Below are 16947 nucleotides of genomic sequence, written 5' to 3'. Positions count from 1 at the left end.
CTGAACTTTGCTGGGCTGAAGAGGTCACAGCTCCTATGGGTGTGAACTCCTCAGCTCAGCAAAAATGCCTCGAGGCCCTTCCCCTCGGTGACAAGGGGAAGCGTCACCCATTGACTTCGACCTGGGTGCTTCAGGTTTAAGCCCTGAAGCGCTCAGGGCGAGTGTCAATCAGTGACACCTTGTCACAGAGTGGGGAGGGGTCAGCAGACTCTGTGACAAAGTTGGGACTGCTGCCTTCCCTCATTGGCTGACCTCAGCCAGTGAGGGAAGGCAGCAGTCCCAACCCTCCTAGGACCTCCGAGCTGAAGGTTAGTGTGTGTGTGTTTTTTAAATGAATGGTTTGTACGTGCGTGTATGTTTGAATGTTTGAATGTTGATGAGTGTTGTGAATGGATGTCCGTGCGTGTGTGAATGAATGAGTGTGAGTGTGCTGCCCACCCCCCTCCCTCCTAAAATTACCAGCCACATTGGCATTTCAGCAACTTCCAGTTGAGTTTCATGTTGTGAGGCTGTATTTAGGGTGGGATGGGCCGTGATTATTCAGCCCTGAATGAGGACAACCAGTATATTTGAAGTATTGTGCTGTAAGTTGAAACATTTAAACCCATTTTTTAAATATTTTTCTGTGTGAGGTGGGGCCCTCCCCCGCACCCATTGAAGAGGACGAGGCTTGCACCCTGGCTTGCTTGTAGAGAATTCAATGTCAGAAAATTGTATGCAGAAATATCATCTGATATACATGACGGCTATTTTCTATTGACATGTCTAGTTTCCATAATAAACCTTTTTGGGCAGTAGTTTTATAAAAACATTTTAGGGCACAATATTTTTGTGATACAATATCCAGACAACCTTATTCTGGGAACACACCTAGCAGGGTTTAATGTGAGGCTGACTTTTTGCCAAAATGTGTTTTGATTCCTAGACTGGCCCAGTTTAAATCCAGAGAGAAATTCCTTTCAACAATTAGTGACCTCGTGTGCTGCCAACTGGCACCAAGGACAGATGGTAACCTTTAAAAGTGGTGGGGTGAGAAAGTGACCCGCCACTTCCTAAAAACCAAAAGAAAACAACCTCTTCCTCCAAAAGACCAAAATAAAACAACCCCTCCCTCCGAAAGCCCAAAATAAATAATCGTAAACACAAACCAACTCACTACACTGACATGCATTACACTAACATTTGAAATAAATAAAATTAAATTAAATGGTACTTACCCACTGGCTGTGCGGCATCCTTGGTGCTCTTCTGCAGTCTGTGGCACGAGTCGAAGGGCTTTACTAATAAATCCAGCAGCTGCTCTCATGCTAGTAACCCAAAGTCAAAAATCCAAAACAGTCCCTGCAGGGGAAGTGTAAGCCATGACGTCCACGGCAGTAGTATAAACAAAGCCTCCATAATGTAGCGTTATGTAAAATTACTTTTTTAAATATATTCTATTATCTTTTTTCCTTTATGCAAAACAATGTCTTATAGTGCCTTGTTTGTCACCTTTCAATTCAACGTCACATCAGAATTAAAAACATTCAAAATATACAGATGCACTTTAAAAATATACATATGCAAGTATCTATCTATCTATCTATCTATCTATCTATCTATCTATCTATCTATCTATCTATCTATCTATCTATCTATCTATCTATCTATCTATCTATCTATCCATCTATCTATCCATCTATCTATCTATCTATCTAGCTATCTATCTAGCTATCTATATCTATGTATACATATATATATTTATATATGTAAAGGTGCTCCTGTAATTTTTTTACGCAAAAGCGACAGAAACGTGCAAAATACAATTGTAAAAAGGGGTGCAAATGCGGCGCTAAAAAACTATAAATATGGGCCTTAGTTACTTCTGGGGTCAAAACATCACCAATTTTAAATGTGAACTGTTTACAATTTGTTTGGGTTAAAGAACAGCTGTGCACAAGAAATGTGTGTCGCTCATGAATTAAGTATGCCTTGACAGTCACATGGTCATGAATATATTTGTAAATATTACTGGTGCACTTTGAGTTCACTCATTCACTTTCACTGCGCCGACATCTGTTTCAGGAGCACCTATATATATATATATATATATATATATATATATATATATATATATATATATATATATTATTCAAAAAAGAATAGAGAACTCTGGGTAGTTCCCAAGTTTAAGTGGAGAGCAGCTCCAGTAAGGAGCACCCTGCAACACCAGGGACACTCTAGATTTGCTCACCTCAAATGTCTGTTTATCTAGCAATGTTTTTAAGTATAGGATCAGCACAGTGCTGTCCACGCCGAGCTAGATAAGAACAAAGTCTTTTGCCATTTGTACAGCAAAGTCTTTAAGCATAGGTTTGACACAGTGTCAACCTTGCCGAGCTGTAAAATGACAAAAGCCATTTACCACTCCAGGCACAGTAGTACAGCTTTGGACTGGTAAAATACCATCCAAGCCAACCTGGAATGAGTAAAAGCAACTCCTGCCACGTGTTTTGCTCTCATTAGAGCTCATCCAATAGGTTTATGCGTCACTCTAATCCTGAAAGGGATTTGTTTTGAGATATATATATTTGTTTTGATATATATATATATATTCTTGCATATGTATATTTGACAGACGACAAACCAGGCACTATAAGACTTTGTTTTGCATAAAGGAAAAAAGAACTATAATAAAAAGGTATATATTTAATAAAGTCAATTTACATAACCCTACCTTAGAGAGACTTTGTTTATACTACTGTCATGGAAATTGAGGCTTACACTTCCCCCGCAGCGACTGTTTTGAAATTTTGACTCACTTACCCAGCTCCACGAGTGACAGGGTTTGCCCCTTTGTTTAATGTATTCTCGTGCTATTCACCAGCATGGGGGAAGCGCCAGAGTTGGATGGAGCGGGTTGGCTGGATGCTCCTTCAGACCTTGGAGTCCTGTGCTTGCTCTCCACCCAGCTATCTAAGACAGCTAGGGTTGGAAAGCTTCAAAGTGCGCATGTCAGGGTGGCCGTTGCAATACAGCTGGCCAAACTGACATGCACACTTTCGAGTGTTTGGCCAGCCACTGCTCAAGCCCTCCATGCTGACTTTCAGCAGCAGAGGACATGCCCCGCATTTCTCAGGCTGCAGTGCACATCTGTAAAAAAATTAAATTGCAATGAAATAATTTCACTGCCATTTTAATTTTCACATTTGCTACATGGGGTTCGCAGTGGGCTTGGGGCGATACTCCTCCACCGTCATGATGAAACCACTGCTGACTGGCACGAGGGCATATGTTATGAGCATCTTTAAAAGTGTAAATACACTAATGAAAGATTCTTTGGCACTTCGTAGCTTGAAGGGGCCATTTGGTGAATGATGTCACAATACACCGCAAAACCCCAGCTGACATTATCACACAAAGCAATATGATTGCCAGAGAAATGGGACTGTGTTAAGAGGACTGTCATTTACGGTTCATTCAAGACTTTAGCAAACACTTGTCACTTCCCCAAATATTTTTCAAAACTGTGTACTGAGCGTCACAACAGCACAATTTTCCACTGTACATGGAACAGCCAAATATTTATTGTGTTGAAATATTAGTAAAGAATATTAGGGAAGTATGTGCCTTACCAGGTGACAAACAATTTTGCTACTAAGATACAACAACCTAAAAATAGCGAGGGGCCAAATGGAAACAATCACAACGCAAAAATGCTTTAAGTGCTTGACAGCTGAGTGTCCAGCAACACACATAACAATGTACATACACAAGGGCAGCAGAGATAGAAGCGGATCTGCTGGAGGGCAGCAGGGCACAAAGCCAAGCACTAAGTTCTGTAGACGAAAATAGACAGTGTTCTCGACCCCTCCCTCCAGCAGGAACAGAACAGCTAGCAGCGATGGCAGACTCTAGTGCCAACTCCCTCCTGGAAAACAAGTTAACGGAAATAGCAATTTAATGTCAGAATATAGACTAAAAATAAATAAACGCAGAACATCCACTTCCAAAATATCGACTGTACAAAAATATCAACCTCCAATAATGTAATCCTGTTTTAAATTTCTGCGTTCAGCCAAATTCATGTCCCACAAGTTGTAAGATTTGCCAAATATTTGAATTTAGCCTTAGCATATTGTGACAACTCTTTGTGTGCATGTCAACATTTAGAGCTCCTCAACAAAAAGTCTAAATTACAGAAGTTGAAAAAAATCCTGCACTCTCAGAACCTCTCCTCTACCGGCAGCGTGTAATCTGTGTCAGTGTGTAAATATAACCTAACCAGTCAAAACTAATAAATACTAAAGTCACATAATAACAACCTTTACACCGTGGTTGCACTTTGGGTACAAAAAACTATGATCGTTAAAACTTCATGTTGAAAGCATGTAACTACTACTACCCCATTTTATGAAGTGGTCCCCCTGATTACACTCTTGGCACAGCAGAAGGTAAGTACCAATTGTCAAACAACCAGATGAAGGAAATCTGGCCCAAACCAAGTAAAATAACCAAAGGGCTCATTTAGAATTTGGCACAGCAGGAGTACCAGTGTAAATAAACAGCTCTCCCACCCTGCCAAGCTTGTGGCCCGCTACTCCAGTTAGAGTCGGGGAAGCCCCGGCTTTGGACAGTGGAGTATTCTCTGCTTCTGCTGTTGGAAACCTCTGATCTAATGACCTTCCCACCGCAGGGCCATCAGGTAATACTAAGAGTCATCCCACCCTGTTTAGGGCGTTACGTTGCTAGATTTCCATGCTCGAGAACACCAACCATGTCAAGCATTTACCCATGTAGTCTTTGAAAACAAGGAGGTGCAACGTTTGGACATACCGATGTATCATTGCCTCGAAATTAGTTTTACCCTATCTTTTCATTTCTTCAAGAAAGTTTCAACGGTTTTTTACTAACTAGATTTTTCATCACACACCAGCTGTAGATGTTTTGTGCAGTAGTTCTCCTTCTTATTTCTATTTGAATATCGTATTACTAGTCATGCTTTATTTCCGATCTAGCTTCTTACTGGAGTTGAAGTGCTATTAGAAATGTGAGTCCCACAGAAGCACAGTGAGTCTGGTGTATTTCACATGAGATCTCACCTGCTAAATACAGCTGGAGTCTCTGGGATAAATGTTGGTACTAAAAAGAGAAGTAGCCAGGGGACGTGTGACCAGAATTACTGATTGCCCTGGCATTTCATAATTTCTAAGGGGTGCCTCGGGGCCGCTTTTGTAATCCGTTATAACTTGTTCCTCCAATGTTACTAAGGCCCCCAGTATCAGTTGCTGTGGGGGGGTGAAGTTCCAGGCAGTTTACCAGAAACCTCACAATGAAGCCATAGTCGGTTTCATATGCTTTCCTTTGCTGTCTCATATTTTCATTCTATATGTTTTTATAATGTACAGACCCACTTCTAACTTGGATTAATGGCTGTACTAAATAACTGTAACTGAAAAAAACAGGGGCGACATGTTGCACTGTAGAAGACTTTAGTCATAGCTTAATACTATGAAAATGTGTGGCAAATACTTGGATTCCTCTGATGAACTTAAGGTCCTTGTCACCCTAAGAAACATGGCTGAATAGAGAAGTTTATTTTTCATAGAGTCTTAGTAAAGTATGTATTGTTTGTTGCTTGCCTATGTACCTCAGGGATATCGCCTCTCAAGGCTAGCTGTTGGCAGGGGGGTTAACAAATCAAGCTCATCTGTTTGGACCTATTGGCCTGCTTGAAGCAGATGATACCATGATGTTGGTGAACTTTCAGCACTTTGTCAAGTAAATTCCTCCCAGGATTGTTTTCAGAGCATTATTTCATGGTCTTCTGCATACCTTCTGTGGAGAGGGTTCGGAAAGAGGGAGGATCCAGCAGTGGCAGAGGGCGACTGTGGACCTGTCATCCCTCAGTTTGAATGAACTTCTTGTGTACTCAAAGGCTTTCCTCAAAGCTTGAGTATAGAATGTATTGTGCCACTTAGTCCATTGACAGAAACATGGGATTCCACCACACTATACAACACCAACACAGTCCACAGAGTAGCCTGGTAATATGGTAAAAAACACCAGAACATGTGATTAGCCACAGGGGAAGGGGCTAAGGAGGAACAGATCCATCACAAGCTGCAAGATATTCACATAAGATAAATTTACGTACAAGGAATCTTAATGAAACTAATTTGTTTAGGTATTGGTTTTCTTGAAAGTCTGACGTGGATCATGCCATATAGCCCTATGGTGGACAGTCCTGCTCTAGAGTCATTAGTGGATGACCAAGTATCCCTCGAAGCTTAGATCGCCCCATCAAATCTCTGCAAGTGGTGGATTGTGTTCCCTAATCATGATTGTTGTGTCCAAATATGAAAATAATTATAGTTCCGTCAGAATATCATCACGTTTAGAGAATCAATGCATGACTCCATAAAATAAGATTTCTTGCTTATTTATGCCTCTCTACTTGGAATAGATGAATATTTTAGATGCAACCTCTTGTGCAGATCAACCTGTCTTTACCTTCATCACACCAGACAGCAGCACTCGCTTTTAGAAAGTGCTTGTATATAAAGGTATTATACCAAAGGGGCCCGTTCTGAATAATAAACATTGTATATATCTATAATAATAATGAAATGTATGTCAATCACATTGTTTTGAATCTTGGAATCATTCTGTGAGTCAAGTCACTCTTTTCAATGTTAGTGTATTATAAAATAACCTATGCATTTTAACATATTGAAAGTCTGTGAGAAGTCTAACAATGGTCTTTTTGCATTGTCTGTTTCATAGGTTTGTTCCTGCCAGTGAAGACAACATAAAGATTGTGGCTGCAGTTAGACAAGGTAAGTTAGCTGAAATCTCAAGTTTGTAGTGGGCAGTAGATTGGTAGAATATAGTGAGATTGATAGGCCTCTCTTCTTCTATTAAGGGGAAATATCTCAGCTGCAGACCATGGTTAAACATCGGTATGCTCTCGATGAAGCTGACGAGAGAGGCTGGTTTCCTCTGCATGAAGCCGCAGTTCAGCCAGTTCAGCAAGTACTGGAAATTGTCCTGGATGGTAAGTCAGCACCGATTTAACCAATAAGGTAGAGATAATTTCAAATTAAAAGAAATGTTGATGTGACCTGGGGAAGAGAAGCAGGCACATTTGGGAATTTGTTTTGAATCAAGAATTAATTAGTGAAATGGCTTTTCGTTTGCTGGCCCCCTGTGAATAGCAGGTCATTTATTTGCTAATTGTGATTGGAGGGACGATTGTAATGTAACATTTTTATACCATAATATATTAATAACTGTTATTTCCTCTTAGCCTAAAATAAGGTAGTTATGTGTGTTTCATGGTGCTGGCTTTAACAGGAGCAGGCTAGACAGACCCTGAGTTATCTGGGGTTGTGTGTTTCTATTTATAGAAGCAGTACTGGCCGTGTTGATTGCAGAGGAGCTTCTCACCTGGAAATGAAATGGAGAACGAAACATGGTCCCTCTTCAAAGCTCTGAAAGCTAATGAGCTGGCTGAATGCTATTCACCCTCTTCATTGGCTTGTTAGCATTTAGAACTGGCTCACAGAGACACAGATCCTTCCTCTCTGGTCCGTAAGCTAATGACTTTTCCACTTAGCAGGGGACTGCATTTGTGAGCCTTTAGTAATGGATGTATGCCCGCTGGATTGGATTGGAGGACTTAAAAAACAGACATAAAAAATAGACAAGATGCCACCCTGTAAGAAGCAGCAGTGGATCTCCATTTCATTTGCTTCCCAATGTAGGCCGATATGATGACCTGCATGAGGCGCAGTCGCCACATCCACTCCGTTTGCTCCATCCCAATGAATGCAAAGTGAGGTTTGGCTCCTTTAAAATACATAATATGTATTAGCTAATACAACATTTTAAACATATACATCCTATCTCTAGCTCTTCCAACTCCTTGGAACTCCCAACAGATGTGCTGAAGTACCACACAACTTTCTTGCCACTGTGGTCAATCCCAAAAGGTCAGGGAGTATGGGTAATCACGATTATGACAAAGAAGACTAGGGGCCTGATTAGGAATCTAGCGTTCAGACCACCAGAACTCCAATACGGCATAGGGGAGGCGGCCACGAAGCCGACGGCCTCCCCATCACCATATTATGAATTTTCCGCCAGGCTGGCAGGCGGAAACCGTGCAGCAGCATTGGCCAATTAAAAAGGTTCTTAACATATTTTATATTAAATGTTTTTTGTTTATATATAATTATTTTATTTTTTAATTGCAAGAATATACATTTTTAAAAAGTTGAATTAAATTAATTTATTTACATTGTTTCCAACGGAGTGTTATTTTCGGTCTCTGCCACCTTTAGTTTCTGTTGAACAGTGGTGTAGTACCATTGGTTGACCATGGGCAGTGTTACACTTACTCCGGGTCTGAGCTGGAGTACATTTACTACTGTTTAGGTCCTCTTTTTGCTGTAGAACTTTAGAGGTAGAATTGCAGTTTGTGAATAGGAATGGAATTGCTCTTTTTTTGGGTGGGTGCATAACCCTTCCTTAACCCCTCCCTAGCCTTCCCTTAACCCCTCCTTACTCCCCTCTAAACTGCTCCCATTAAATAGTAAGTATTCCCCATTCTCCAGGGACTCTCTCTGTCTTTCTCACATTTACTACTAAAATGTAGGTGTACATGTGAGGATATATCTGCATTCGATGGGAATTTCTGCACATAAAAAACAGGCAAGTCAGAGACCACTGCAAATAGGTTTGTGAATAGCATTTTGTAGTATGAGAGTAATACTATTGCAGCACTACTAAACGTACAACAAAAGGCAGTTTGTGAATAGGCTCTGATGTGTGTGTCACTTTAGGAATGATAAAAACAAATACAGGTAGATAAAATCCTGCAGACATTGAAAAAAGCTAAGGGAACATAGCTAGGACACCAATGTAAGGCTTACTCCACAGCAAAACAACCATTTGCCCAGCTGTCTCCCTGGGCAGAAAGCAATCAAAACAAATTATGGTGGCATTAGGAAACCTTAGGTCCACTGATTCTAATGATTTGCAAGGCATGCCCCCACAGCCCTTGGTGGACAGAAGGCCAGGCCAAAAAGGAACAGGAGAATGAGTCATTAGGCATTTGATGATCAAACTTTTAAAATGACAAGAGGCCTGGCATTCTACCTGCTGGTTGTGTGAGCCCCCGAAAGCACTGATGTCCAGTCATTATTCCTGAAAATAGGAGACAGCAAGACCCAACAGGAACCAGAATGAGGAAAATAGAGAATTGTGTTTGCCTCTTAAAAGATGACTTGCACTCCTGTCAAGGTGCATCAGGCCTCAAAGTGCCACGAGGGACCCATGGTCTTTAAGTACAACAATGTGCCACAGATAGACATCTGCTCCATCATCCCTGATCTTCCTCAGAACACTGAGAAGAGTAGAATGGGGTAAGGCATACAGAAGCCCATGGGTGATTGTATGGTTTTGACTAAGGATGGTCATAAATATTGTGACAGCAAAAATGAGGGAAGTGAAGAGATCCATTCAAGGATGGCAGTACCTTTCCCTGTAGTGAGTCTATTGATCTCAGCGGAATGAAAGGCTGGATTGGCTTTCTTGGACTTTCCAGGAATTTAACCCACAATGTGAAGGTCACATCAGATGTCAGTGGTGCACGTTTAACTTAGCCATCTAGCTGGTACTTTATTAAGAGAGTATGCAAACACCACATGGACGTGAAGTAGTCCACACTGTGGCATTAGAATATAGCAGCATTCAAAATGAACAACCATCCAAGTCCCTACTGGGCTCAAGAGATGATACGATGATACCAGCAGTACTAGTGAAATATAACCATGCACAACCAACCCAGGACAAATCACTAATCCTGTTACATAAAATATATGGGAAACATCAAATATATGAGAAACGAAGGCTAAAGAATGAGAAGCCTTTACAATGAAGGCTTTGTAACAAAAATGCCTTTACAACTAAAGGCTTTTACAATGGAATTTTTTACAGCGATAATGCATTTACAACGGATGCCTTTTACAACGAAATCGTGGGAAATGTAACTATATTGCAGGTAAGTAAACATCTTTCACATATATTTATTTATATTATGTATATAGATATATATATATAGATATAGTTTTTAAATATATATGTGTGTGTGTAATTTTTAAAATCTATACATATATATAAATATGTATAAGTTTATTATTTTTAGGTTTTAGTGTGGGTATGGGCTTTTGGGTGGTAAGGGAATTTTTAGGGTTTAGGGTGGGTAAAGGTTTTTGGATGGTAAGGGAATGGTTAGGGTTTAGGGTGGGTATAGGTTTTTGGTTGGTAAGGGGATTTTTATGGGTTAGGTTGGGTATGGTTTATCGGGTGGTAAAGGACTTTTTTGGGTTTAGGGTTGGTATAGGTTTTTGGGTGGTATAAGAAACAGAGAAGACCATTTACTGACATTTTCTTTAATTGTCAGCATCATAAGTTCACCGATTTTATCAACAGTACGTTTAATAGATTTAAAGAAATAAATGCCAAAATATTTTGTACACCGGAGAATACCAGATTTATGTAGCATGTCAGGAGTACAATACACTTTCAATGGGATAAATCAGTTTCATTCACATTAATATCTTTTTTAGATACTTTTTATGCAAAATGACCACATTTGTGAGTAATGATAACACTGAGGCCCTAATTATGAGTTTGGCGGGTGGAAAAGGCAGTCCGCCAAACGCCCGTGGTCGGGTTACTGCCTATGCAGCAGCTTTTCCACAGCCCCTATTAATAGTTTCCTGCTGGCCCAGCTGGAAACACACAACAACATTAACGCTGGCTCATAATAGAGCTGGAGGCAATGCTGTTGTGCATCGGGTGCACTAGCACCCGTCGCGCAAATCACTGTCTGCAGAGCAGACAGTGATTTGCGCAACGGGGCTGGCCAAGGGGGTCCCCGACACCCAGTCTCCACTGGCCTTTACATGGCGGAGAGAGGGGGTCGTAATCTCCAGGGCAGCAGTGGTAGCATTGCTGTCCTGGCAGATTGGGACCGCCAGGCTGTCGGGCAGCCGAAAAGTGCCGATGCTGGCGGTCTGACCGTGGCTGTAACACTACGGTCATAATGTCGCGGTTGGACTGCTGCTTTGGCGGCGGTCCGACCGCAAGGCTGGCGGTCTGAAGACCACCAACCTCCTAATGAATGCCTGAATCTGGAATTGTAGCCACTGATAATGCATTTTAAAACACTCTAAGCACATCATTTCATAAAATGTCACTTTTATTATAATTAGCAGATGAGAATTTGTAATGAACTTGCAAAACATAAAAAGAAATGGACATTTCATTGGCATACGTGAGGTGAAAAAGGGATACCTGAATTAATCCAAGAATTTCAGAAGTATTAAATCTTGACTGTAAATAAGCATTATACCAACGAGCTACCTGTTCAGAAGATGCAAAATTCAAATGGAAACTAGAGGCAAATTCCAAATGGGCTAATCTATTCATTGTATTTATTGGTGATACATTGTTTAACTTACTACTGAAAATTCATAATATATTTGGTCATGGAAAGGTTTAATCATATTTGTTTCAATTAATATCAAATTAGGAGTTGAGGCAGAGGTCTCTACTCCCATAGAGAGAGAGAATGATAATGAGGGACAATAAATAGTATTTGTAAAAATCTGAACAACTTAAACTTCATTTATCTTGGTGTTTTAAATTTATTATTACGTACTCAAGGAGATTAATTATTCCAAATAGATTTGAAGATTGTTTTCTGCATTAGAAAATGGTAATTGGGCATTCTAAGGGAAGCATAGAAAGCAAATATACGATTTTTGTGACAACAACCATATTACTTGCTTCAGTTCTGCCTCACCACCTAAGAAACAGAGAAGACCATTTATTGACATTTTCTTTAACCCCTTCGCTGCCAGGCCTTTTCCCCCTCCTGTGCCAGGCCTTTTTTGGCTATTTGGGGCATTTCGCGCTTAGACCCTCATAACTTTTTGTCCACATGAGCTAGCCAAGCCAAATTTTCGTCCTTTTTTCCAACATCCTAGGGATTCTAGAGGTACCCAGACTTTGTGGGTTCCCCTGAAGGAGGCCAAGAAATTAGCCAAAATACAGTGAAAATTTTGTTCTTTTCCAAACAAATGGGAAAACGTGGCTGCAGAAGAAGGCTTGTGGCTTTTTCCCTGAAAATGGCATCAACACAGGGCTTACAGTGCTAAAATCACCAGCTTCCCAGCTTTCAGGAACAGGCAGACTTGAATCAGAAAACCCAATTTTTCAACAAAAATTTGGCATTTTACTGGGACATACCCCATTTTTACGATTTTTTGTGCTTTCAGCCTCCTTCCAGTCAGTGACAGAAATGGGTGTGAAACCAATACTGGATCCCAGAAACCTAAACATTTCTGAAAAGTAGACATAATTCTGAATTCAGCAAGGGGTCATTTGCGTAGATCCTACAAGGGTTTCCTACAGAAAATAACAACTGAAAAAGAAACAAATTGAAACTGAGGTGAAAAAAACAGCAATATTTCTCCACATTTTACTCTGTAACTTTTTCCTGCAATGTCAGATTTTTGAAAGCAATATATCGTTACGTCTGCTGGACTCTTCTGGTTGCAGGAATATATAGGACTTGTAAGTTCATCAAGAACCCTAGGTACCCAGAACCAATAAATGAGCTGCATCCTGCAGTGCGTTTTCATTCTATACCGGGTATACAGCAATTCATTTGCTGAAATATAAAGAGTGAAAAATAGCTATCAAGAAAACCTTTGTATTTCCAAAATGGGCACAAGATAAGGTGTTGAGGAGCAGTGGTTATTTGCACATCTCTGAATTCCGGGGTGACCATACTAAATTTACAGGGCATTTCTCAAATAGACGTCTTTTTTACACACTCTCTTATATTTGAAAGGAAAAAATGTAGGGAAAGACAAGGGGCAATAACACTTGTTTTGCTATTCTATGTTCCCCCAAGTCTCCCGATAAAAATGATACCTCACTTGTGTGGGTAGGCCTAGCGCCCGCGACAGGAAATGCCCCAAAACACAACCTGGACATATCACATTTTTTTTAAGAAAACAGAGGTGTTTTTTGCAAAGTGCCTACCTGTAGATTTTGGCCTCTAGCTCAGCCGTCACCTCGGGAAACCTACCAAACCTGTGCATTTTTCAAAACTAGAGACCTAGGGGAATCCAAGATGGGGTGACTCTGTGGGACCTTTTGTCCAGGTTCTGTTACCCAGAATCCTTTGCAAACCTCAAAATTTGGCTAAAAAAACAAATTTTCCTCACATTTTGGTGACAGAAAGTTCTGGAATCTGAGAGGAGCCACAAATTTCCTTCCGCCCAGCGTTCCCCCAAGTCTCCCGCTAAAAATGATACCTCACTTGTGTGGGTAGGCCTAGCGCCCATGACAGGAAATGCCCCAAAACACAACGTGGACACATCACATTTTTTGAAAGAAAACAGAGGTGTTTTTTGCAAAGTGCCTACCTGTAGATTTTGGCCTCTAGCTCAGCCGGCACCTAGGGAAACCTACCAAACCTGTGCATTTTTTAAAACAAGAGACCTAGGGGAATCCAAGATGGGGTGACTTGTGGGGCTCTGACCAGGTTATGTTACCCAGAATCCTTTGCAAACCTCAGAATTTGGCTAAAAAAACACGGTTTCCTCACATTTCGTTGAGAGAAAGTTCTGGAATCTGAGAGGAGCCACAAATTTCCTTCCACCCAGCGTTCCTCCAAGTCTCCCGATAAAAAATGATACCTCACTTGTGTCGGTAGGCCTAGCGCCTGCGACAGGAAATGCCCCAAAACGCAACGTGGACACATCACCAGAATCCTTTGCAAACATCAAAATTTGGCCAAAAAAACACTTTTTCCTCTCATTTCGGTGACAGAAAGTTCTGTAATCTGAGAGGAGCCACAAATTTCCTTCCACCCAGCGTTCCCCCAAGTCTCCCGATAAAAATGGTACCTCACTTGTGTGGGTAGGCATAGCACCCACGAAAGGAAATGGCCCAAAACACAACGTGAACACCACATTTTTTCACAGAAAACAGAGGTGTTTTTTGCAAAGTGCCTACCTTTTGTCCACCACTACCATGTCACCACAAAAACATCCACTTTTCACAGATGATGAAGTGAGGGTCACGGTGGACGAAATCATCAGAGTAGAGCCACAACTATTTGGAGCACAAGTCCAGCAAACATCTGTCTCTAGGAAAATGGAGCTCTGGCAAAGAATAGTTGACAGGGTCAATTCTGTAGGCAGTTACCCACACACATGGGAGGACATCAGAAAGAGGCTGCCAGGCATCAGGTGGCGGTCCTCAAGACTGGTGGTGTGCCCCCACCTCCTCCACCTACAATTTATATGATGGACATCAAATGTCACCATGAAAAGGACACCTGATTCTGCCACCACCTCTCTGGATGAAGTCCTCAGTGAGGAATACACCCCCGGATGTGTTGAGAGCGAGGACGAAGCTGGTCCATCTGGGACACCTGATCAGTCAATGTGTGATGCCGCGAAGACCGGCGGCGTCCCATTTGCAGGCCGTGTTTATATCAACGGGCCGCGTCTTGGACGATCGTTTCTGTCACGGGCGCTTTTCGGGTTGCGACCTGTTTTTTGGGCTGCAGCGCGACTTGAAACTTTCCTTTTGGGCTCTGTTTCACGCTGAGCCCACCTTTTAGCCCCCTAGTCTTACTTATCTGTTTTTAACAGTTTTTTCTTTTCTTCTTTTTTCTCTTTTTCTTTTTTGTTACTTCTTGGCCATATTTTCGCTTTCCCAGAAGTCTGTGTTTCCTTCCCTACATGCTTTGCTTCTTTTTATACGATGGCTATTTTCCATTTACTTTACTGTGGCTTTTCCCAATCCAAGATGGTGTCTTCATGACTTCCTTTATGTCACTTCCTGTTTGTCAGTATATAAGCACAGTTGGTCTTCTGTTTCTTGCGCTGCAAACGCTTCCGTTCCGGTTGTGCTCCTCGCTCCTGTATCCTGTGATTTTGGACTTCACCTGCTTTTTCCTGTCTGCAGTTTTTGTTCCAGACTTTTTGTGCCTCACTTTTTCTTTTCTTATATCTTTTTCAGGAGTTCCTTGATTTGAGGTTTTTCCCAAGTTTAGGTTTTTTCCTCTGGGACCCCTTCTGGAGGTTAGGGCCAGCTTGGTGTTCTATTATCAGCAGCACCGTGGCTACTGGAAAGGGTCGCCCCTACCTTGGTCAATCCAGAACAAGCAAGAAACCCGGTGGTGCCCAGAAACAGGCAGATTACATCAGTAAGAAGTGTTTAGGTTGTAACAGATTGCAACGCAAAACACTTCTGCGTTGCTGTGGAACCATTGAAGGACCACCTGAAGATGTCGTGGAAACTGCACAGTCTATGCTTCATACTGTACAGCAACTGGCACAGGTATTACAACAACTGTGTGCCAAAAATACTGCTCTGAGACAAGCTTTGGTGTCTTGCTCTGAGACAAGCTTTGGTGTCTTGATCGATTGATGTACCTACCATCTCCAACTCAACATCACGTTATTATGTAGATCCTAATAAGTTAAAGGAATTTTTGGACTGTTTAACGGTGTATTTTGCATTTCAACCCTCTCAGTTTACCCAGGATAAGACCAAAGTTGGTTATTTGATAAGTTCCCTGTCTGGCCCAGCCTTAGCCTCGGCAACCCCCTTGGTAGCTGCCAATGACTCCGTATTATCTAACTATTCAGATTTTCTTCAAGCCTTTAAACCGACGTTCGAACGACCTGGACTGGAAGCCCCTGTGGAAGAGGCGTTATGTGAGATACAACAAGGGAATGAGGATGTCCTGACTTACATAACCCGTTTTAAACAACTAACGGCTGAAACCACATGGGTTGAACTTACTTTTGTGACACTCTTCCGTCGAGCGTTATGAGACAAAATAAAGGATGAACTAGTACATTCCACCCAGGTAGAATCATTGAAAGAACTGATGAACCGGGCACTTCCTATTGAGTACCGTTTACGAGAACGTAGACTGGAGAAATGAAGGACCAGGTTTCAGTCCCAATCAGTAGCAATGCGCTCTTCTGCATGACGCCCTGAAGACAACCAACCAGAGAAACCAGCCTCCACAGAAGAAGAACCCATGCAAATTGACATTGCTTGTGGGCCGTTATCAGAAGCAGAACGAGAAAACAGCTGACGCAAAGGCTTGTGTCTTTACTGTGGCAGTGCGGGTCATCTAATTTGAATGTGTTCATTCCGTCCCACCAGACCGTCTGGAAAAGCCAACTCCCGTCCCCTGTGAGAAGAAAGGGGACGGGAGTCATTGAGATACCTTCCATCTGCTCCTCCAGAGAAGATACCACAGCTCTTTTTATATTTTCAGTAATTCTACAGTTTCCTAACCAGGAAGAACAAGTATTTGCATTATTGGATTGTGGAGCCAGTGGGATGTTCCTAGATGGGAAATGGGCTAAGGAAAAAGGAATACCTCGCATTCCTAAAGAGATCCCTGAACATGTTCAAACAGTATATGGCTCTCCTTTAACTTCCAGACCAGTGGTGGATACTACTCCTACCCTTTGCTTGGAATTTGGAAGACATAAGGAATACATTGCCTTTCACTTGATATCTTCTCCTAACCATACTGTGATTCTGGGTATTCCTTGGCAAACACAACATAATCCATATATAAATTGAGAAACACGGACTATATCACTCATATCCCACTTTTGTCAAATTACATTGCTATTCGACATATTCCTATTGGTCTCAGAAAGGGTAAATTTTCTCTTCCAATGAAGCAAGCAGTACCATTAATATGATTTAAGAAATACCCAGATGCTATCAAGGATACTCCAACGTGTTCCAGAAACAACCTCAAAAACCCATTTTGCCTCCTCATCGGGATTATGGCTGTGCTATTCCTTTGATACCTGGGGAGGTAGTTCCAGTTGGAAGAAT

The 16947-nt window shown here is 41.5% G+C and overlaps 1 protein-coding gene and 1 long non-coding RNA gene across 2 annotated transcripts in view; one reads left to right on the top strand and one right to left on the bottom strand.

Annotated features, from left to right (window-relative positions):
• The window catches only part of ASB15 (ankyrin repeat and SOCS box containing 15), a 137864-nt gene that overhangs the window by 4216 nt on the left and 116701 nt on the right, over positions 1 to 16947 (top strand). The window contains exons 2-3 of the mRNA XM_069229878.1: positions 6766 to 6818; positions 6905 to 7036. Of these exons, the coding sequence (XP_069085979.1) occupies positions 6766 to 6818; positions 6905 to 7036 (185 nt within the window). The remainder of the gene's footprint in view (positions 1 to 6765; positions 6819 to 6904; positions 7037 to 16947) is intronic.
• LOC138288347 (uncharacterized) overlaps positions 1 to 16947 on the bottom strand; it is a 164497-nt gene that overhangs the window by 120572 nt on the left and 26978 nt on the right. The window lies entirely within an intron of this gene.

Source organism: Pleurodeles waltl, chromosome 4_1 (genome assembly GCF_031143425.1).
Source record: "Pleurodeles waltl isolate 20211129_DDA chromosome 4_1, aPleWal1.hap1.20221129, whole genome shotgun sequence".
In the NCBI taxonomy this organism is placed as follows: Eukaryota; Metazoa; Chordata; class Amphibia; order Caudata; family Salamandridae; genus Pleurodeles; species Pleurodeles waltl.
Note: the sequence above shows the minus strand (reverse complement) of the source record. Positions and strands in the feature narration are given on the sequence as shown.